Source organism: Tetrahymena thermophila (assembly GCF_000189635.1).
Source record: "Tetrahymena thermophila SB210 genomic scaffold scf_8254548, whole genome shotgun sequence".
Classification (NCBI taxonomy): Eukaryota; Ciliophora; class Oligohymenophorea; order Hymenostomatida; family Tetrahymenidae; genus Tetrahymena; species Tetrahymena thermophila.
This window is the reverse complement of record NW_002476319.1, coordinates 37,373-59,128: the sequence shown is the minus strand read 5'-3', so window position 1 is coordinate 59,128 and position 21,756 is coordinate 37,373. Positions and strand designations below refer to the sequence as shown.

General features: G+C 23.7%; 6 protein-coding genes across 6 annotated transcripts; 2 read left to right on the top strand and 4 right to left on the bottom strand. All coding sequences in view use genetic code 6, as the record gives it.

Annotated features, from left to right (window-relative positions):
• Positions 1-50: 50 nt before the first annotated feature.
• TTHERM_00316010 (adaptin amine-terminal region protein) lies at positions 51-3,531 on the bottom strand (the record flags this gene model as incomplete). Its single annotated transcript, XM_001021293.2, has 5 exons — positions 51-886; positions 949-1,326; positions 1,387-1,855; positions 1,982-2,563; positions 3,091-3,531. The coding sequence occupies 5 exons, from the start codon at positions 3,529-3,531 to the stop codon at positions 51-53; spliced, it is 2,706 nt and encodes a 901-aa protein (XP_001021293.2).
• A 964-nt stretch (positions 3,532-4,495) lies between these two features.
• Positions 4,496-6,054, top strand: TTHERM_00316000 (hypothetical protein; the record flags this gene model as incomplete). The annotated part of the gene is made up of 9 exons (XM_001021292.2): positions 4,496-4,586; positions 4,638-4,801; positions 4,880-5,007; positions 5,071-5,259; positions 5,314-5,385; positions 5,437-5,587; positions 5,640-5,693; positions 5,743-5,856; positions 5,914-6,054. The coding sequence occupies 9 exons, from the start codon at positions 4,496-4,498 to the stop codon at positions 6,052-6,054; spliced, it is 1,104 nt and encodes a 367-aa protein (XP_001021292.2).
• A 355-nt stretch (positions 6,055-6,409) lies between these two features.
• Positions 6,410-9,621, bottom strand: TTHERM_00315990 (hypothetical protein; the record flags this gene model as incomplete). Its single annotated transcript, XM_001021291.2, has 5 exons — positions 6,410-7,624; positions 7,677-8,333; positions 8,400-8,568; positions 8,625-8,725; positions 8,782-9,621. The coding sequence occupies 5 exons, from the start codon at positions 9,619-9,621 to the stop codon at positions 6,410-6,412; spliced, it is 2,982 nt and encodes a 993-aa protein (XP_001021291.2).
• Positions 9,622-10,753: 1,132 nt separating this feature from the next.
• On the bottom strand, positions 10,754-13,243 carry TTHERM_000314980 (transmembrane protein, putative; the record flags this gene model as incomplete). Its single annotated transcript, XM_012798921.1, has 3 exons — positions 10,754-11,068; positions 11,132-12,259; positions 12,476-13,243. The coding sequence occupies 3 exons, from the start codon at positions 13,241-13,243 to the stop codon at positions 10,754-10,756; spliced, it is 2,211 nt and encodes a 736-aa protein (XP_012654375.1).
• Positions 13,244-14,502: 1,259 nt separating this feature from the next.
• Positions 14,503-17,303, top strand: TTHERM_00314970 (kelch motif protein; the record flags this gene model as incomplete). Its single annotated transcript, XM_001021288.2, has 5 exons — positions 14,503-15,943; positions 16,005-16,142; positions 16,195-16,456; positions 16,509-16,735; positions 16,792-17,303. The coding sequence occupies exons 1-5, from the start codon at positions 14,713-14,715 to the stop codon at positions 17,301-17,303; spliced, it is 2,370 nt and encodes a 789-aa protein (XP_001021288.2). The 5' UTR covers positions 14,503-14,712.
• Positions 17,304-18,271: 968 nt separating this feature from the next.
• TTHERM_00314960 (hypothetical protein) lies at positions 18,272-20,541 on the bottom strand (the record flags this gene model as incomplete). The annotated part of the gene is made up of 2 exons (XM_001021287.3): positions 18,272-20,212; positions 20,503-20,541. The coding sequence occupies 2 exons, from the start codon at positions 20,539-20,541 to the stop codon at positions 18,272-18,274; spliced, it is 1,980 nt and encodes a 659-aa protein (XP_001021287.2).
• Positions 20,542-21,756: the final 1,215 nt, after the last annotated feature.

Genomic DNA, 21,756 nt, shown 5'->3' with positions numbered 1-21,756 from the left:
TTATTTAGGTTAATAATGATTGATTATCTTCTTTGACAATTCATTTTTTCTCAAACAAATCTGGTTTTGATAGTATTAAATATTTAATCAATTTCTTGCTTAGAATTAGACTTCATTGTGATTGAAAGATTTCCTAATGCAGTGTAGGATCCATACAAAAGCATGATATTTTATGAACTGATGTTTTTACCTGCACAAATTAATTCATTGTTATCAACTTCAACAACACCAATTCCAATATTAGTTAGCATATTTCTGAATTCGTATTCTGTTTTAACTTTATTGCTCTTAATATCTTAGTTTTCTTCAAATCTAAATTATTCCCAATAATTTTCATATTATTCAACATTGATGTTTATGGGAGTGAAAGATGGACCAGCTGGTTTTTGAGAAGTGAAAGAAGGTAAATCATCATCTTCAAGTAAATTAATTGCCTAATTATTGACTGAAGGAGTTTAGCCATAAGGATTAGTGTTTTAATACACAATAGGCTTTGTTGTGGTAGTTGTGTTGGTTGCTGCGGGACCAGTAGTTGTAATTCCACCGAAAAACATCTCTGCCATTTTAGTTTATTGCTTCTTTTTGGTATCTTCAGGTTCAACTTTTTTAGGAGGAGGAGGAGTAGGATTGCTATTTGGTTTATCTTGCTCTTTATTTTTCCATATATCTGTGCCAGGTATGTATGGTCCGCTTGGGTAATCTTTATTAGAAAAAGACTTTTGTCCTTTCTCAGCCTCTTTTTAGATAGGAGCCTTGGCAGGTTATTCAGGTTAAACAAATCCTTCTTAACCCCAAGGATTAGCCTTATTATTGGTTAATTTTAAGACTTCTTCTTAATCTGATTTTGCAGTGTGTCTTGAATCAACAGGTGCAAAGTTTAATGCTTCTGAATAGTTTTTTATCAAAAAAATTTAATAAAAAATGTAGAATTAAAATCAATAAATTTACTATCGTTGCTCATAACAGCTTGTATAATTTTGTTAGAATTAAAACGAGGTGCTCCGTTTCTAACAGATCTTTCAATAAAATCGTTAAGGAAGTTTAACTTGGTATCAACTTTAATAGCAGAAGATTATCTCAAAGCAGCATTGTACTTTGAAAGAATCTTATATTCTGTAGATCTAGAAGATACTTCTAAACAGCGAGATTCCCCATAATAGTCGAGACATGCAGCTACTTATTCTTGCATATTGAAAGCAGAGCAAGAAGATAATTTAGCTAAAGCATTCAAGAACCATCCTCTAGTTGAAGTATTTTCAAAATCATTTGTGATAGATTCAAGCAAGCATTCAATCAACTTTTAAAGTTAAGTTTCATCGTTACCATCTATTAAAAAGTTAAATTATATTTCAAATTTTAATTAAAAATATTTATGAAATAAATTACAAGTTGCAGCACCAATTTCACCAAAAACCCAAGCGATCATTTAAAAGGTTACGTCAGAGAGATTGGGTTTCTTAATTGTTTCTAAGTAAGTATCAATCAAGTAAGTACCAAATTAGACTCCACTTGCGGAGAAATTTTCATTCAAAGTTTTTAAGAAGGTGTTCAAAATATCGCTGCTGATGTACTCACTACCGTACTCAAATACGAGATTCATAGTTTTTAAGAACCATTCATTGCTTGGAGAATGTCTATCAGCCAAGGAAGTAATTTTGTTTACTAAATTTCTTCTGAAGAAAGGATCAGAGCTTGTTTTCAAGAATACAATTAGTCTACCAACTATAGCTTCTACATTCTTAACATTAGTCATTTTATATAAGAGTTCCATAGTCTCTTTCTTCAAAGTTTCATCATTGCTTTCTAAGCAGTCAATAATGATTAATTAATGCTCATGGACATAAGCAGCATTTACCTTTTTATTTACAAAATAATATTCATAAATTTTAGTTTATATTTATTTATGCGAAGACAATTAAAAAGAAATCAATATCAAAGGTATCTGCTATTTTTTTTTGAAATAAAATATTTATTTAAATACCTAAACGATTGAAATGAGAGCATTTATACCCAAGTACTTCAAATTGTTATTTTCAGCAGTTAAAAATCTTTAAACAGCAGAAGCAGCTTATTCGAGGAGACTTTAATAGGGATAGATAGTAGCAATAGTCTTAACGCATTAGTAAGTAACTGCAAATCCTATCTTGCTTCCTGAATCATCGCTTCTACGAAGAGCCTATCCCAAAATTTCATAAATTTATTCTGATACCTTTTAGTCCTTTTTACCTAATATAGATAGGATCTATAAAATTTTGATTTAGATCCAAGGAGCAGGAATACGAGCATAGTCGAACTCACGAGGTAATTTGTGTTCAATAACTTATTTCAAAATTAAAACAAAAGAGCCTGCTGATTCTTTGTATTTAGTGGGATCTTCCTTAACAGCTTCAAGGTAAAGATTAAGGGCAACTCCCATAACTGAAGGTTCGAAATCGCAAAGAGCACGGCGCATTTTATCATCGTAATCAGGAATTGAATCAGGAGAAATGTTGTGAATTCTTTGTAATACCATGATAGCTTTCTTTCTTACCAAATCAGTGTGATGTATTAACAATTTTATGATCTAAATTTAATTTATTTATTGAATTTAAGTTGATAATTTATTTAAGCTAAATAAGTATTAATCATATTAAAATAACAAAGATATTAGTAAAGCTAGCTTTTTATACTAATTTTGTTATTGCTTTTATCACTAATATGGACATTTAGTAAGTAAAGAATGCGTTTATAAAATATATTATTGAGAAAATATAAAATTTAATTTGCGATTTGTAAAAATTAAACTTACATTTATATATTCATCAAAATCAATGCATCAAAAAAAAAATTAAATTGTTAAAAAATTCTTCTGATTTTCATAAAAAAGCTGATAAATTTAAAGCCATTTTAACTATATTCAAACATTTGAATAAATATTTAATTTTTCATTATTTAAAATGAAGATGCAGAATCTATAATTCGATTTCAGTTATTATTTGTTGAGCTTCATTTTACTTTTTCAAATTGAATAATTTATTGCTCATTTATTTGTTAAATTATTTTTTAAAATATCTTTTGAAAAATTAAAAGTAATCTTGAAAAATGAATTACCAAATCTAAGACACCTTGTAAAATAGTCTTGTTCATTAACTTTCCTAATGCAGTTAAGGCTATTACGACTTCGTGGATGTTTTTAGATTACAGATCTTTTTACAAATTTGCAACAAGAAGAATGAGAAGATCACTTTATTCATTCAAAAAGAGACAGCAAGTTAAATAACCAAGTCTCTTCATTTAAAGACTTTTTGATTGAGCCATTTAAACTGCGCTGAAATGTGCGAAACTAGCATCGTGTCCTAACATTTCAATATAAATTGCTTTGATCAAATTTTCCTTCTATCTACGAGTTGAAAGCGATTAATCTTTAATTGAAACCTTCAATTTGGCTTATTCAGCAAGGATGATTTTATCTTCTTCTTGCTTAGAACGAGTCTCACCTATAGACTTGATTAAGTCATGCATTTCTTTGGTTAGCTGTTATGATTAACTCATTACGATAAATTTTTGCTTGCTTTGTTTAAGAAATAATTAATAATCCTATCCTATTTTTAATAAATTTTTTATTATTATTATTATATCTTCAGAATTTATCTTTTTGTTTATCAAGTGAATTTATTTTTATTTAATTTGCATTCATTTAGGTTTTATCGTATGCTTATCAGAACACATAATTTATGAGTGTTTGCTTGATTATGCTGAATTTATTTAATTGAATGAATGATTTAATCATTTTTCATCTTAGCATATTGATATTTTATTTGAAATAAAAAAAATCATTGCCAAAATTTATTCCTTTACAAACTATCAATCTAATGCATTTTATTTTCCTCATTTTTAATTTTTACACATACTCATATAATCTAAATAAATTATTAAATCAATAAACACATACAAATATTGAATAAAAGCAAGCATATATCTTTTAACATTATTTTTCAAAAGATTTTTAGATCAAAATGAATTCTTTTTCAACTCATTTATTTCTCATCAGAAAATTCTTTTATCCATCAATTCAATGCAAAATCTAAAAAAGTCTAATCGCTTCAAATTTAAAACATTAAGCCTTAAAAAATAAAAATTAATTTAATTTTACTGTGCTTATGAACCATCTATTTTTAAATTAATTGCTGCTTTAAAAATATTTATAAGCAAATAATATTTTTTTTCATATAAAATCAATTTGTTTCCAAAAATTTTAGTAAAATTAAAAAAATATTTTATCCAAAATTATCAAAAAAATTAAATTTCATGTGTGAAATGTTATTTAAAATATGAAAATAAGATAATTGCATACAAAAAGACTAATTTTAATTATAACAGCTAGTGTTATTTATGGTGGATAATGATTTTTAATTTTTTATGATTAATTGATATTTAATAAAAATTATTAAAATTTAATATTATTTATTTTAGTAATTTTCATCTTTTCATTACAAAAATCTATAAATAAACTAATATGAGCATACTATAAGAACAAAATAATCAAGTGGAAGAGGACGAATAGCCTCAAATTTTAGAATAGCAATAATTTTCTTTGAAGGACAACTGTATTTCATTATTATACGCTTATTCAATAATTAATTAGTATAATTTTAAAGTAGTTTCATTGAGAGAGATGAATGCAATTATAAATTAAAATTTTGATAAAAACCTTTACCAAGACGAATTTTAAAAAAAGCTTGATTATGAAGACAAAGCTTTGAGCTAAAATAAATTTAGTAGCCCAATCAAATAAACAAAAAGTAAATAGCCAAGTGAAAAAGTAAGTAATAACTTAAAAAATATATAAGTAGAAATATTGCATATTGATTACTTAATAAATTTATTATTAATAAAACAGTCAGCTTATTGGGAAACATCATACGCCTAAGTTAAAAATGCTTATATGAATGCAAACGATTTAGATGAAGAGGCTTAAAATCTTAAAATAAATTTATTAGATAGCATTAAAAGAATGAGGGAATAATAGTAATTTGCTTATCTTTACTATTATTTAACATCATTTACAAATTTTTGAATATATTTATATAGCGATTAAAAAGTTATTAACTTTGATGAAAATCCTAACCAATCATTTAGTTAGAGTCCATAAAAAGAAAAAAAAGGGATAATATTTGAAAGTATGCAGCAAGAAAATAATTTCTTAAAAGATAAAATTAAAAAATTGGAATAAAAAAATTAATAATTGAAAATCCAATTAAAGAATTCAGAAAAAATTTAGTAAATTTGTTTTCATTTTTAATTGACTAAAATAGTATTTTTAAATTATTTTAGAAATGAATACATTGATAAATTTCTAGTTTAAGAGCGGAAAGACCTCAAAAAGATGATTTCTTAATACAAACAGTAAATATAAATATAAAATAACAAAATATTAAATTCATTTTTTAACTGAAGATTTTTAGATAAACTGTTGAGTGATAAGCAAAAACTAACAGAAACAAATAGAAAATTGAAAAATGAAATTTATTATTTAAATGAAGAAAATTAAAAATATTCAGAAATAAATAAAAAATTATCTAATGAAATAAACTATTTAATAGAAAGAGTATTATTATTACTGTTAAAAATTATCTTTTCCTTAAATTATTTCTTTTTAGTATTCTAAGGCATTTGCAAAAGAGGAACTAGAAGCTGATGAACATTACGATAGTGTAAATTAGATAACAAATTAAATAGAATAAAATTAATTAATTTTTAAAGGAATATATTAAAATGATTAAAATGGACCATTCTGAAAATATTGAGTCTGTTAAAATGCAGTAAAGTTCAGTCAGAAAATCATCAAATAGTGTCAACAGTGCAAATTAGGCAAAAGTAAAATTAAAATTAATTTCTATTAATTTATTTTAACTATTTATTAATACTTAAAAGAAAAGTTTACTCGAAAATCTTAATTAAATATTGAACTCCACAAATATTAACAAAGTAGAAAAATCTACAAAATAATAACCAGTTCAGCTAGCATAAGAACCTAATGAAATAGGAGAATTATAAGATTTTAAATAAGATTGAGTTAAAAAAAATAAAAAATTGTTTTTAAAAATGAATAATAAAAAAATTTGAAAGGACTATGTGAAACTTTAATGATAAATTGCCACCTACTAATTATATTATTTAAAATATTCTATTGTTTATAAATTTGACTTTGCCAATTTATTTATTGATTTATATATATCATAAAATAAGAGTATAATATTTAATTTTTTTCTAAAAAGTGCTTAAATTCTTAATATAAAGTTTGAATTATTATAAAGTGAACAATAAATTTTTAAAACTCTTTTTAATATTTATGTACAGTAAATATATTTTTTTATTTTATTAAAATTAGTTTGTCATTTTTATATTTAAGAGAAAATAGTTAGATGATTCAGATATTTTAGAAATTAATATTCTAAATATAAACACTTTTATTTTCTAGTTCATTTAAATTTTCTAGCCTTGAAGAATTCTTTTCAAGGACTTTTTCGACATCCAACTGATTTAACTTTTTTATACTCTTTTTCATACTTTTTTTACTTCCACTTTGGTTTTTAGTTAAGCTTGCTTAATTAGGTCTTAATGAGGACTAAAGGCTTTCGATATTGCTTTAAGCATCTTCTTCAACAGGTACCATTTAATATTTCTGTTTTCTACTACTGTATTAAATTTCATTAGATGGAATATTATAATTTTCTTATCCACTTTCCTTTATGTGAAATCCTTCACTAATTGAATTTTACTGGCTATTTTAAGCAGGTCTGCTGCTATCATAAGAGCCATACTTTAAAAATACACTATCATTATTTAGTTCATTGATATTTTAATTAATATTTTATTTTTAATATTATTTTTTCTTATCTTAATTGACAAAATCAGATATATCATGATGCTTTGACCTATAGGATTTTATAGGTTCTGTATTCTTACTAAAATTATTATCGTTTTTTTAAAATTTATTAGATTCATATTTTGATGAGCTGCTTTAAATACTTTCCCTATCGACTGAATGTGATGACCTAACTTTGTGATGAGATTACTTCTATAATATTTCTTACTAATTTAAAGTATTAGCAACAGCTTGAGATATTTAGTTTGGTGACTACTATAGTTTTTATGGTGTTTTAAATATTTATTGATCATTAGTTTGTTCTCTACTAATTCTTTAATCATTATTAAAATTTTATTGAGTCTGCAATCCTTCATTAAAACTTCTATTAGTTTGTTATTGGATTATCAATTTTTATATTTCTTTAAGTTGATTTTAAGTGTATTTGGTGTTTTCTTCACTTTGAGTTTTAACTTATTTAAGAACATTCTGAATGTGCTACTAATTTTCTGTTAGCTAGTTCATCATATCACTGATCACTTTTTAAAACTCTATAATATTCTAGTTTTGCTCAATGTTATATTACCCATATTAGTTCTGAAATTAACTTTAGTAAGGGTTAAAATACATTGGATTCCCTTAATACTAATTTTGATATTATAAGGCCTAAGCAATTTTTTAGCTTCTTTCCATTTCTTTTGATTGCTTATTTTATTCTTCGTTGGTAGTATAGCTCCTTTGAGATCTTGTTAAGATACTTTTCTTCAATGCTTTTGACTTTAAAGGATATATTAATAAAATAAAAACTATTTTGAATAAGCTAGCTTACTTCCTCATTTTGAGAAATAGTTGATTAAGCAGAAGACTATCTCTTAAAATTTAGTTCTGTTTCTACACTTTATTATGCTTCAATGACCTAATTTTAAGCACGTATTGAAATAGTATTTTTTTATTACTATTCATTTTAGTTAATTTATTATTTATTTACTCTATCTACATTTATGTATTATTATTACTATTTATATTTATCTATTTGCTCTTTGTTTTATTATTATTCTAATTGTTTTAAAAATTATTTTTCATAATAAAGTTCTTCTTCAATTTTCTTTTATTTTTCAAGTTATTTTTTGACCTTTTGTTCTTCTATTTGCTAAAGCAAAATTTATTAATACTCCATAAGTTTTTAGGATTTTACATCCTTTTCCTATTACTCTTGATTTTAAATCACATTGTTGTTAGCTACAATCAAAGATTTTTTTTGAAACTGAGTTTAAGTTTTGTAAATATCGGCATTTGTTTATGAATTATCTTATATATTTGCATTATTTTAGATATTCTTACTAACTTGACTTGCTACTATAACTTGAGGTATTTAAGATAGCTGATTAACTTATATAAACTCATTTAAAGAAGGAATCTAATTTTAATGATTATAATTTGCTGCTATACTTTATTAATCTATATCAACTTATTATTCTTAAGGTATCTAAATTTATTATTTATATAAAAAAAATTAAAAATAAATTAAAAGTAATTAAATCAATATTATTACAAAGGTATTATGAATAACTGTTTATGTCATGGGCTAATTATTTTATGGTAAGCCTAGAATATCTTAGTTTTGTGATGTCTGTTTTACAGAGATTGAACCTTATTATGATTTATTAGGTGAAGTTTCTTTAATTTTTTAAATAAACTACTCTTATCTATTGACTTAGTTCCTAATTATTAATTTATAAATTAAATTGTTAAAATTTAAATATAAAATATTTAATACTTTGAAAATGGACTATTTTTTAAATTGTAATTTAATAGACTTAGTTCATGTAGCCTGTTTTTTTCTTTTTCTTCCATCTATCTTTTCTTCTTTTCTTCCATCTTTTTTTAATTTAAATACAAATTATTATCTGATTTATATAAAATATTTAAATTACTTATAACTTTAGTGCAGTAGCTAAGTCTTATTTGTTATCTATTCCTAGATTTTTTTAAGTATTTCTTGAGTTTTCACTTTAAGATTTTCTTTCTCTATCATTAATTCCATAATACTTCACATTTTAGTGTTATTAAACTCCATTTTAATATCCTTAATTTCCAATATTATATGTATTTAATTAATTATTATTGTGGTTTTGCTATTAATTTTATCCATAAAAGTATTACATTTATTATTGATTCAAATTATTATCATTATTAGACTAATAGTAATTCCTATTTTACAAAGATTAGTTTTATATCTACTGAAACGAAGTTGGTTATTGCTAAAATTATTAATTTTACTATTAAATGTGGCCGAAACCATTCATTTATGGCATTTACATTTAACTATTTTAAAATAAATAAGCATTTTACTGATTTTAATTATCAATCATCTAAAAATTATTCTAATTTATCTAAGCATTAACCAAATTACTTTAGTTTTATTGTAAATCGTTTATTTATTAATTATATTGATAATTTACAGAGTTGTTCTAATTTTATAAATTCTAAGGGTATCTATTAGGAGAATAGCTGTTTTAGTGTTAGATATATGGTTAATTTAGATTATGGTTATATCTTTAGCTTTAAGATTCAGGTTTATATCCATTAATTTAATTTTTTTAGTTGTTAACTGTATTATCTATGGAATATCCATGCAGTGTATTCTAATTATATTTATTTATTTAAGGTAAATTAAATATATTTTATGCTCCTTTTTGAAATATATTTGCTGTATTTCTATTATTCTATTATTAGTTAATAGAAGGAAGAAATCCTGCCTGAGGAGCTATCATTTCAATTAGCAGTATTTAAATGTTTCCTCAAGATAAATATATCTTTTTTATATAAAATACTAATAAAATAAAAATAATTTGCGAAAAATTGTTAATAATTTAGTATATAATTAATTTTTGAATCAATTATTAACAAAATACAAAAAGTAACTTTGATACCATCAATATTTAAAGGAATGGTAAATATTCAAAAATTTATTAATATTAAATTTATTTTCATCTATCAAACATATTATTTTAAATGTTATAATTTTTTTAAAAATAATTAAAAATTTTAATAATTATTGAAATTTTTCTTGATTGAGTAAGAAGATTGAGAAAAAAAATGAATTTTATTTAAAATTATATTTTTTAAGAATTATTAATTAATCAAACTGAAGTTATTTTTCTCTTTTATAAAATATAATTTATAATGGGTAAAATCATGCATTTTTACTTTTACCTTTTCTTTTTCCTAAACTTAAATGAATGTAATTGTAAAAAAAACCTTAAATTAGAGAATGAAATATATAATATTAAATTATAATATTTAAATAATTATACAATACAAAATACATTTTTTTCAGCATTTCAGAAATCAATATCTTCTTAAACCATATTTTATTTAACTCAGAAAAGAATTCTGATGATAATATAATCAGTGTTAGTTAATTAATGAAGATTTACAGAAAATAATTATTTTATAGAAAAAAATTAACAAAACTGTAAATTACAATAAATAGTGAATAAAATATTAAAAATCCTAAAATCTAAGCAAAATAAAGTAAAATTTAAAAACTAATTCATAAAAAATAATTAATTCATATCAAATCATATCATATCTTCATATTCAGTTTAGATTTTTATTAAATGATTCATTGAAAAAAATAAATTTTTTTATAAGAGGATGAAAATAAATAAATTGTTGACATAATAATTTTAATTAATAAATTAATTTATATAATAGAAAATAATATTTTACAATTACAAATTATGTTAATAATATTAATGATATTTATCTGAGCGACAAATATTTTAAATTTCAAGTAATTACAGGATTTATGTTAAAGATTTAATTTTAATCAAACTAATAAGAGAAAAAAATTAATTTATTTATTTATTAAACTACTTTTCAAAATAGGATTTTATCTATTCATTTTTTCTTTTTTTGAGATTTTGCAAGCTTGGCTATATCTTTAGCACTTTTTTTCTTTTTTTTATCATTATCAGAATCAGAATTATCAGAATGATCAGATTTTTCTTTATCTGAATTTTTATTATTGTTATTAAAATGGTCATCATCATCATCAGAATTTTGCTGTTTTGCTTACTTTTTATCTTTAGGGTTATCTTTTGATTTAGTCTTAGTTGTTTCTTGATAGTTGTTTTCACTCAAGTCATCCATTTCTATACCTCTTTCTTCATCTTCATCTTAGTCTTATTTCTTATTTTTTTTAATACCTGCAAACTATTTTAATTAATTAAATAATTATGTTATTTATTTTTTATATTATCTATCTAAATTATTTACCAAATTAGAAAACTTTTTGTTATCTTTCTTTTCTACTACATGGTCTTCATCTTTTCCATATTATTTATCTTCATTTGATGAGTTAGAATTTTACTTTTTAAATGACTTAGCTTTTGATTTTCTTCTAGATTCAGTCTTACTTATAGCACCAAATAATCCTAAATCTTTAGATTTAGATCTAGATCTTTTTGATTTACGACCTTTTTCCTCATCACTTCCGCTTCCACCATTTTCAGAGTTATCATCATCTTCATCTGAATCTTCAGAATCTTCACTTACATCTTCACCCTTTTCACGTCTTTTTAATCTATCTGCTCTTCTCATAAATCTTTCTTATCTTTTTTTTTCTTTTTCTACATTTTTTTACATACGGATAAGTTTTTCTTTTGTTTTTTTCTCTTTTGTGGTTAGGTCTTCGTCATTTTTATCAAGCAAAGATTTATTCAAATCAATGAAATCAGGGTCAGCAAGATAAAGCTAAAGATCGTTTTCTTCTTCTTGCTATCTACGAGAGAAATACATACTGTATTAAAATTTGATACCAATTGCACCAACAAGCAAAATGAGTGCAAAATATAAGTAAAATAAGTTAGGGACAGAAGAAATTTAGCCATATTTTAATTCTTAAGCAATTTAGAGTTCATTAGGGAAATCACCTAATATCCATCCGAAAGGACGGATCATGCAATATGAACCTATAAATCCAGTACAAACCATAACGCAGTGTCTGTAAAAGAAGAAGCTCATTAATCCCATAAGTATAGCTAAAATACCTATAGTTATCCAAAGCACAACAAACTAATTTCCAACTTATATTTTATATAGGAAAGCATTATTAAAAAGAAGTGCTAATACAATACCAAGCCACATTCCTAGTGCAAAGAATCCTAACTTTGGAAGTGAAACTGTAACGTAACCAGTAAGCACACCAAAAAGAACAGCTATTATCAAGCACGCATAAGCCATAATAGAATCACTATCATATCTTATAACGAATTCTCCCATGATAGCAACAATACCACCAAAACCAGTAATATAACCAATGATAAACAAAGTGGGCTTGTAGAGTTTCAATCCAAAGAAACATAATGCAGCTCCTATCGATACCATTGCTATGGTAAAAATAATCTAAAATTGAAAATAAAATTTATTTAGTTTATATGATCAATCATATTTTTAATTAATTTTTTTTGAATATGTTTAATTGCAAAAGTATTTTTGAAAATCTATTTTATTAAAGTAAATATTTAACTAAAATCTGTTTATAATATGAACGAACTCTAATTTTATTAGAAATATGAACCAATTTAAAAAAATAAAATATTTGAATTTAAAAATAATTACTGAATTATCTGAGAGAATTTGCCATAACTTTGATAATTGTAAAGTAGGACAACCATATTTAGAGGTAGTATCAAGATATATACCGAAATATGTTGCATTTTTTATGTATCTCCAACCTTTAATATTTAGAGCTTGACTCTCTTTTGAATCGCATCTAATAATGTATGTTATACTATTATTGTAATTAAGAACTGATTTTGAGCCATCAGGATTAGATGCGATTGTCTATTAAGGAAAATATTGTCGATATACGTACCCATCTTATGGTCTATCGCTGTCAATCAAATCAAAATGATAATTATCGAATTTTGAGCCTGATGCTAAATAGGTAGGTGTGATTATGTTTGGGCAAGGATTTCCATAACTATTACCAGAAGCATCTAATGGAACTAGCATTGCATATGTGCTTTAAGTCAAAGAATTCATTTAAGTTGGGCAATAAGCAGTTTCATTAGCATAGTATGAAACATATTAACAGAAATTAAAAACTAAATCAAATTATCCAGTTCCAGTAGTAAAAAATGGATCAGTTACTATTGATGTAAAAGTTTCAGTCATTTTGTATGTAAAATTACCCTAACTCGCTTCAGTATTTGAAAGTTTGTACGAAAAACGAGTGTTTTGCTTGAGGAGAGATACAGAGAAGTAAGCATCGTAATTGAATACTTAATTGCATAGCGTTCCATCTCCATTTGCTATATCAAGAGTTTAGAGAATGAAGAGGAGAAGAAGGATTCTACCTAGTTAAGATTTTATAAAAAATTGCATTCAGCTAATACTAATAACTAACTAACTAACAAACTATTTGTTTATTTATTTAATATTTAATTAATTAATTTAATCTAGAAATTATTATTCGAATTATTTTACTTTTTTTTAACTAATAATCTTTAAAGAAATTTATTTAGTAGTAATTAATTAATCTATTTATTCAGTGCAAATATATTTCAAAATTCTTAGCTCCCTTGCATTTATCTATTAAGATTTTTAACAAGAGTTGATTGATACTGCTACGATATTTGCAATTTATCTATTCTAAAAAGTCTGATAATAATTTAAATTATTGATATAAGAAGTATATCAGAACAGATATAAAATACATAGATATAGATAGATAGATCCAGCTTTAATAGATATATTTTACCAACTCCTTTGTTCTTCTTTTTATATTTTCTATCACAATTTAATTTATACAATCATCATACTCTTTATATTCCGCTACAAAGTAGAAAAATTTATATTTAGGACTTGTATTTTGATGCATGTGATCAGATATAAGTATGTATTTTGATGAATTTTCTTTGTTTTAAAAAAAGAAATTCATTTTTTTTTTATAAAATTTAATAATTTTTTTCTAATATTTAGTTTTTAACTTGATGCTATCTTTATGAATTTTATAATAAAATTTAAAAAAAATACATTAATTAACCTTGATTTTATTCATAGATTTTTTTATTTTTTATTATTCCATCCATTACATTAGAACTCTTTTTTAACAAATCAGAATTCATTAAGATTTTTTATCTCCTTACAAAATTAAATTAAGAAAACACATTTTTATTTAAAAAAATTGATTTTAATACAAGCAAACATATTAATTCCTATAATCAAATAACTTAAGATAAATTAGTTACTTGAAATCTTTTAGTTTTGTAAAAAAAATTTATTTATAAAATTTTTTAATTAAAATTTATCTATATCTATCTATTTACTTGTGCTTGATTGCTATTTTATGTTTAATTATTTTTTAACATTTATTAATTTATTAACTTTCAAAAAAGTTAATTATTTTTTAATTTAAAAAAAATTTGAATCCAGCTGCTAAAAAATTTTGATTGCTTATTTATTATTTATTGTTTTTTTATTAAATAGTTTGAAGATACAATTTAAAAATGAAATTAACTAATTTTCATTCATATTTGCTCTTGGATTTGCTTGTTTGCATTCAAAATGAAAAAATATTTATGAACAAATTAATGTATTTATTTATTTATTAATGCATAAATAAAATTATAAACTGAACAAAAAGCAACGGAATCAACAAGAAAATCTTACAATAAACTAAAATCAAAAATTATTTAAGAAATTTAATACTTTGTTTTATTAAAGTTAAGACAAAATTTTCAAAAAGGCTTACTAATAATATAGAGCTCCAAACATTTCAGACAACATTTCACTCAAAATCAAAATAGGAATAGTTCAAGGAAAACATTTGTGAATAAAATTTACTTTTTAAAATGAGCAGAAACAACAGTCCTAATAAAATATTTGATAATTATCAGTAGAATCCTTACTTAGCCAATGCTTAGAATAGCACAAATAATACTTAGCTAGTCTTTTAAAGCAATTTAAATCAGTCTAATAATTAGTTGCGTCCACAATAGAATATTATAATAAATAACAATAAACTTTCTCATTCTAGATTAACATAGGTAGCTTAGTAGTAGAATTAAAATGTGCAAAACATTTAGTAAATTTTTAGTTAATAATGTATTTATCATCCAGAAATGATAATTACAAATTTTTGTAAGAAATCTCTGATGCCTCTTTGTCCAAAATGTATTACAAGCTATTTAAAAAGCAGAGAGAGCAACAATTAACCTGTAGAAATAGAAAACATAGATAAAATACAAACTGAATGCAAAGAAGCAGTGTAAGAATTAGAGGAATTGTATGCATCTGATCTAAAAAAATTACGCGATGCTAAGGAATAAAAAGAAAATATTTAAGTAAACTTAGCTGAAAAGATTTTATTTGCTAAGAATAAAGTCATAAAAGTTATTGATAGCTACTTTGAGAATTTAGAAAATGATCTAGGAAAGCAGTTGCACTTTAAAAGAACTCATTTCGAAAAAGAACTCAATATGGCTGAAGGATTTGCTTAACAAAAACACCAAGAATTGCACTCAATCAAGCAAAAATTAGATGGACCTAAGTATCTTAAATATATTCTCCGTTTGTTAAGTGAAAACTTTTTCGATGAGAGCGCTCACTACCATTAAGAATGTGAGTAATTCATTTAGCTAATTTCTAAGAAAAGCATAGATGTCTTTACAGATGATAGCAAACTCTATAATTTAAATATTGAATTAGCAAAGTTTGCAAGTATTAAAAATTCTGAAATCTTTTATGATGAAGATGATTTAAATTTCAATTTTGAAGATAAGAATCCTTACACAGCAACCAACTACAACTAACCTTAAAATACTCTATATTAATCAAAGCTAAATGAAAATCCTCAATAGTAGTAGTTTTCACAATAACCACTCAATACAAACTAGAATAATAAAATGTACTAAAATTAGTTATCAAAATCTGCTTAAAACATAATTGCAAACCCTCAATAAAATAACCGTGCTAGTCCTTTTGATGTGTCTGTTAATTAAAGTCCTATAAAAGCAACTAAATATAATGTTTTACCTCCACAAGATTAATCTAGAGCTATCCAACAATCTCAAAATCCATATTGTATTATTTTAATTTTGTTTTTGTTTAAGAGAATATTAATTAAACTATAAAAAATATTTAGTGAGTGATAATAATCCTGTCCTAGCTTAAAGGTAATAATAAGAAGTATAATAAGACATACCCAAGTCTGTTCCCATCCCATCTAAGCCAAGTCCAAATTCTGACTTTTTGGGTAGCTTTTAAAAATAAGAATTCCCAAGTAATTAAATAAAAAATTAAATAAATTTCAAATAAATTGTTTTTAAATATAGATTAAAATGTAGCTGCTCCATTACAAGCTTCAATGAATTAATCATTCAACCCAAGGACAATCGTAAATAAGAACTATTTTGATTAGTTCTGTCATCAAAAGTATATTTATTATTTCTAACCTGGAACTAACGAATTATATTTCATCGATCTAAACACAATCGTAAATGACAACTAGATTGTTAATATAAGATGGTAAAAGATAGAATTAGATATTTCCTTTAAAATTCCTAATGACCACCAAACAGTAATCACTCCTTAAGGGTAAAATATTATTTTTTAAAACTGAGTTTCATTAGACTTTAATAATAAAAAGTGATGTGTATTTATGTGGTGGTATTGATCCTCAGACAATGTAAGTATGGAGTGAATGCTATAAAGTAGACTTTAAGTACAGAACCCTTGAAAAAAAGCCAAGTATGATGGTACCTAGGTTCCTTCACGGACTAGTTTACTTGAATAATGCTTTGTATGCATTAGGTGGCTTCGATTAATAACATTAACTTCTTGATAAGTGTGAACGCCTTAACTTATCTGATAGATGTAAATTAAAGATTAAAATACTTAAAATTAAAAATAAAATTTTTTTTTAATATTAGAATGGGTAAAAATTGCACCTATGATTGGATAAAGTGCTTAGATGGGTGTTTGTGTATATAAAAATAAATATATTATCGCTTTTAGTGTTGCAGTCTAACCAAAGATCAATCTCATCCAGTATTATGAACCAATGTTTGACTAGTGGAGAGAAGTTATGCTTTCTCATGAATCTGGATTGCTTTACTCTGAATTCCTCATCAGACCTTCTTGTGGAGTTGCATAAATTAATGACAGTGGATCTATTATTGTATTTGGTGGTGATGAAACTTCAAGGGATTAAGTATATGATCAATAGAAATCTCTTCCAAATAACTTTGTGCTTACATTAAAAAGCGAAAGCTAAGCATTATAATTTACTGTTGGACTTGGTAGAAATCCAGTAGAGTTATTTAACACTTCAATAAAAGGTCTTTCTTATTGCCATAATGGTAGGGTTTTTACAACTATGGAGCAAAAAAATACTTAAAAAGTAGTGGCTTTCAGTAACGGAAGCTGGATTAAGTAAGCTTGATTATTTCAGCAAGTTTTTAATTAAATTATAATTTTATATCATTTTCGAAAATTAAATTAATTTCTATATATATGTTCTTGCTTGTTCTCTTTTTATGTAATTAATTCTAACTGTTTTTATTACTAAATTATTATTAATTAGAATAAAAACTCACCTCATCTTATTTGCTTAAATTCTTAACAGGTTAAAAGTTTATTTTTTTCTAAAAAATTTCATATTATTTAATTTAAACATATAGTAAAAATTTAATGAATTTCTTAAAAATTTCATATAATTTTATTTAAAAAAAGTAAAAATTTAATGAAATTTTAATTGGTGAAAAAATTTAATTTACAAAATAAAATTGTTTCTCAAATTTATTGTTTACTGTTCTCGATTTAAATTTTATTTTTAGTAATATTTTTTATGAAACTAATTCACTTTACATTCAAATTTACATAATATAAGGAAATCAAATCTATTAATCCAGCTTAAAATCAAATAATTATTTAAACTTTAATTATTTGGAAGCTACTAATTTCACTTATAAAAACTATTTTTTAAAGTTTATATTTATTTAAAGAAAACGACAAATTTGTATAAATTCAAAAAATAAAATTAATTTAGTTTAGATTCTATTAAATCGTCAATCACTTATTGAGTATACTTTAATTCAATTTATTTTTATGGAGAAGAATTTTGTTCTATTCTAAGAAGTTATTTATTTATTTGAGTGATATTCTTTTGTTTTATGAAAAATATGAACCAATTTATTTTGGATTGTTTCAATAGATAGAATAATATTTTTTCTATAAATATTTTAGGAATTATTTTTGCTTTAAAATAATCATGAAATTGAATGCCTAATTAGATAAAAATTTTAACTAAAGATATACAGAAATGGTATTTAGATTGTACATTTAAAGTTACTTTCAAAGTTAATAAGATAATATGATTATTTAAATAAAAAATTTTAAATAAAAGCTTTGTCAATTTTATCTAAATTCTTAATTACTATATTTTCTCTATTCTTATTAATACTACTAATATTATGGTTATTATTACTCTTCTTCAAAGTTTTGATCATTCCGAGATGGCCTTTTAGATGAATACTTTTGAGGAGGATTACTATTTTAATAATTATCTTTTTATTTACGTTGTTGGTAACTATCTTAATTTTAATATTTTAATTGGGAGCTCTGACTATTTGATTGGCTCATACGTTAAGAACTTCTATGATCTGGTTAGTTTTAAGAATCAGTTTAACTTTAAGACCCTTCTTAATTACTATCGCTTTCTTATTTTATTTCTTCCATATTTTCTCTATATCTAAAAAGTGTAGCACATCCATCGAATGCGCTTGAAATGAAGTAATCTGAAAAACCTAAGACAAAAGCAATACCTTCTTCGTTTACTTTTTACAAATGATTTGCCTTGATTTGGATCGCATTGTTACTTTAGTATTTAACTTTAATAGGCAGATAACTCTCTGTATTAACATCTTAAAATTCAGGGTTATCGAGATCTTTCCTGGGTATTTCTGTGATAGAAATATACCCATCATAACTTCCTGCAGTAATTCTAATTAAATCATCTGTTATATGTGTAAATACACTATAAGTAACAAAACTGATATGGCCAGTTATTCTTATATAAGTGTTCAGACGAGTGTTTAAAACTATAACAGAATCATCTTAGCAGGATAAGCTGATTATAGGGCTGTCATTTTTCTCAAATGAAAAAGAGTGAATACCACCATAATTATTTTTAAAGCAGTAAACAGCTTAAAAATTAATGAGATCAACAACTCTGAGGAGCCCATCTAAACCAGAAAATGCTACTAGAAGAGGGTCTTTTGAGTATTTACCGTTTACTAATTTATAGAGAGGGTGCTCATAGGGTAGAATAGCAAAATCACTAATTGAAGGGCATTTAAATTTGAAAAACTTATGAGGCCCACAAAATGCATCTTCGTCATTATAATAGCAAGCAAATCCAACAAAATCTTTCTCGCTAATTGAGGAATATTAGTAAGTACCATAACTCTTACGCTGTATTGACTAACCAAACTTCTTAGGTTAGAAGGAAACAGATTCTAATTATTTCAGGATTTCTTCTTAAAAAGCATGATTTTCTGACTTAGAGTTCAAGCTATACTGCATAATAACTGAATCTGAAAATAACACTAAAAAGCTTTTTTGATCTGGCATCGTGCATACTTTTGTGATTTTTTTTTAATGCCAGACTTGATCTCCTTTTTCGCTTGCATTATTGAAGTTGTATAAAAAGTGGCTGGTCAGACTATTCATGACTAAAATGTAGCCCGTCTAAAAACATATGTAAATATCTGGGCTTTCTGGTATAAATTAAGAATTTTAAGTAGTGGACATTGTAGTTTATTCTTCCTGATCTTGATTATTTTAATACAGAGATTATCTTTATGAACTGTTTGCTGACTTTGATTGCAGCATTTTTATATTGTCTTATAACTAACTATTATCTTGTATCCTATTGTAAACGAAAGAATGGTAGCATATATTCTTTTTTAAAGTAAATTTATCTGAAAGATCCATAGTTAATAACAATTTAGCAGAGCTCTTAGATTATAAAATAACAGCAATAGACTTTTCTGTTTTAAGAGCTATCAAATAACTATCTTTATCAAAATCATCTGCTATAGTTTACTTTTCATCCTAATCAAAATTTGATGACATCTTGCCTTAATTTTTAATATAGGAATTTTAGTTTTCTAATGAAATTTTTTTTTATTGATATTTAGAAGGAGACTAGTCATTTTAATGTTCAGGGTTATATATTTGGCATACTGATGTAAGTGAAAAATATGGCTAATTTTTTTCAGCAGAAGTATTAACATTCACTATGAATTCACAAAATTTTTTCTTCAATATATCATGAATATCAGATTACAACTAATATTTTAAATTAAAATAAAATAAATCACACTAAAATAAAAGCAATTGGCATTCAATTATTTATTATTATATCTTCCTATTTTTTCCATCAGCTAAGTCTAAGTAATCTTATGCAACTTTGAAAAACGTTTTATGGAATTTTTTAATAATCAATCAGATTGAATATTGAAAATAAATTATAATAATCAGAAATAAAACAATTTCATAGCTAAATTTGAGCACAAGAATATATCTACAAAATTATTTCTGTAAATTGTTGCTGTAATAAAAATTAGAAAAATATTTACTGTAAACGTTTAAGCACATGATCGATTATCTCTCCTCATTATTGCTTTTCGAGTTTATCCAAATAGATAATTTCTTTAAATATTAATTTACTTAAAATATTGGGTCTATCAACAACAAACACTAAAATATGAGCAATGCTACTTCTTGATCAACGAAATCTAAATATAATATTTTATTTACTATCTTTCTTCAATTAATTTATTAAGATGAAATCCCTTTTTTCCTTCTTGTTTACGCCAAACTCAATAATATTTATTAGGGCTTTTATTCTCTAATTATTTTAGCGTAAATTTAATATTAAAAACTGAATTTTAATGAATAGGAATTATATTTTATTTTAATTGTTCTTCTCTAATATAAAAAATTGCTTTATTTTTATATTCTAAAATTCTTTTTATTTGCATGAAAACTTTCTATTTTAAATGCTGATATCGCTATTAGGCAGTCAAAATCAATCATTTTCGAGTAGAATCTTCACAAAAAGCTAAGTTATTTAACTAAATTACACTCTATGTTTTTTTACATTTTTTAATTATAACAAATATTGTGCTAGCTCATAAATTATTAACAATTACTTAATTATTCAATTAGAATAAACACCTAAAATATTTAATTTTCATAAATTAGTTTTTTTATTATTTAAAATATGATTTTCATTTTTTAATTATTCAAAATGAAATTGTAAAATTAAGATTTAATTTAATTTTTTTTATTGAAATTTAAAAAATTATATTGTCAAAATAAAACTCTAAAAAATATTTTTGAAAAACTTTCTAAAACAGAAATTAAATTAAGCATAGTAAACCAACAATAAAATAGAATACTAATTTAAAATTTAAATCAAAAATAAAATTAATGTTTTATTAATTATATAAAAGTCTTGAAGCATTCAGTCAGTTTTAAATAAATAAATAAACAAATAAAGAAATGAAATCTTTAATTTCATTGTATTTCTAAAAATAAGAAGGATTCATAAAATTCTGTCTTTTATTTAAAAATTGATATTGAGGCAAAGGGTTGTTTGTTTTTGTTTGCATTAAATTTAATACTATGGAAAATGAAATGTGTTAAATTTAAGAAGAAGGAATGAACAATATATATACTTTTTAAAAAAGACCAATCAAGTTTAAATTCAAAGCATCGAATCCTCCTTATCAAATAAAAAATAAGAAACAAGAGAAAATAATTAAATATTGAGGAAAATCTGCATAAATTTTGAATTAAGTAATAAATCCTAACAACTTCTTTTTTTG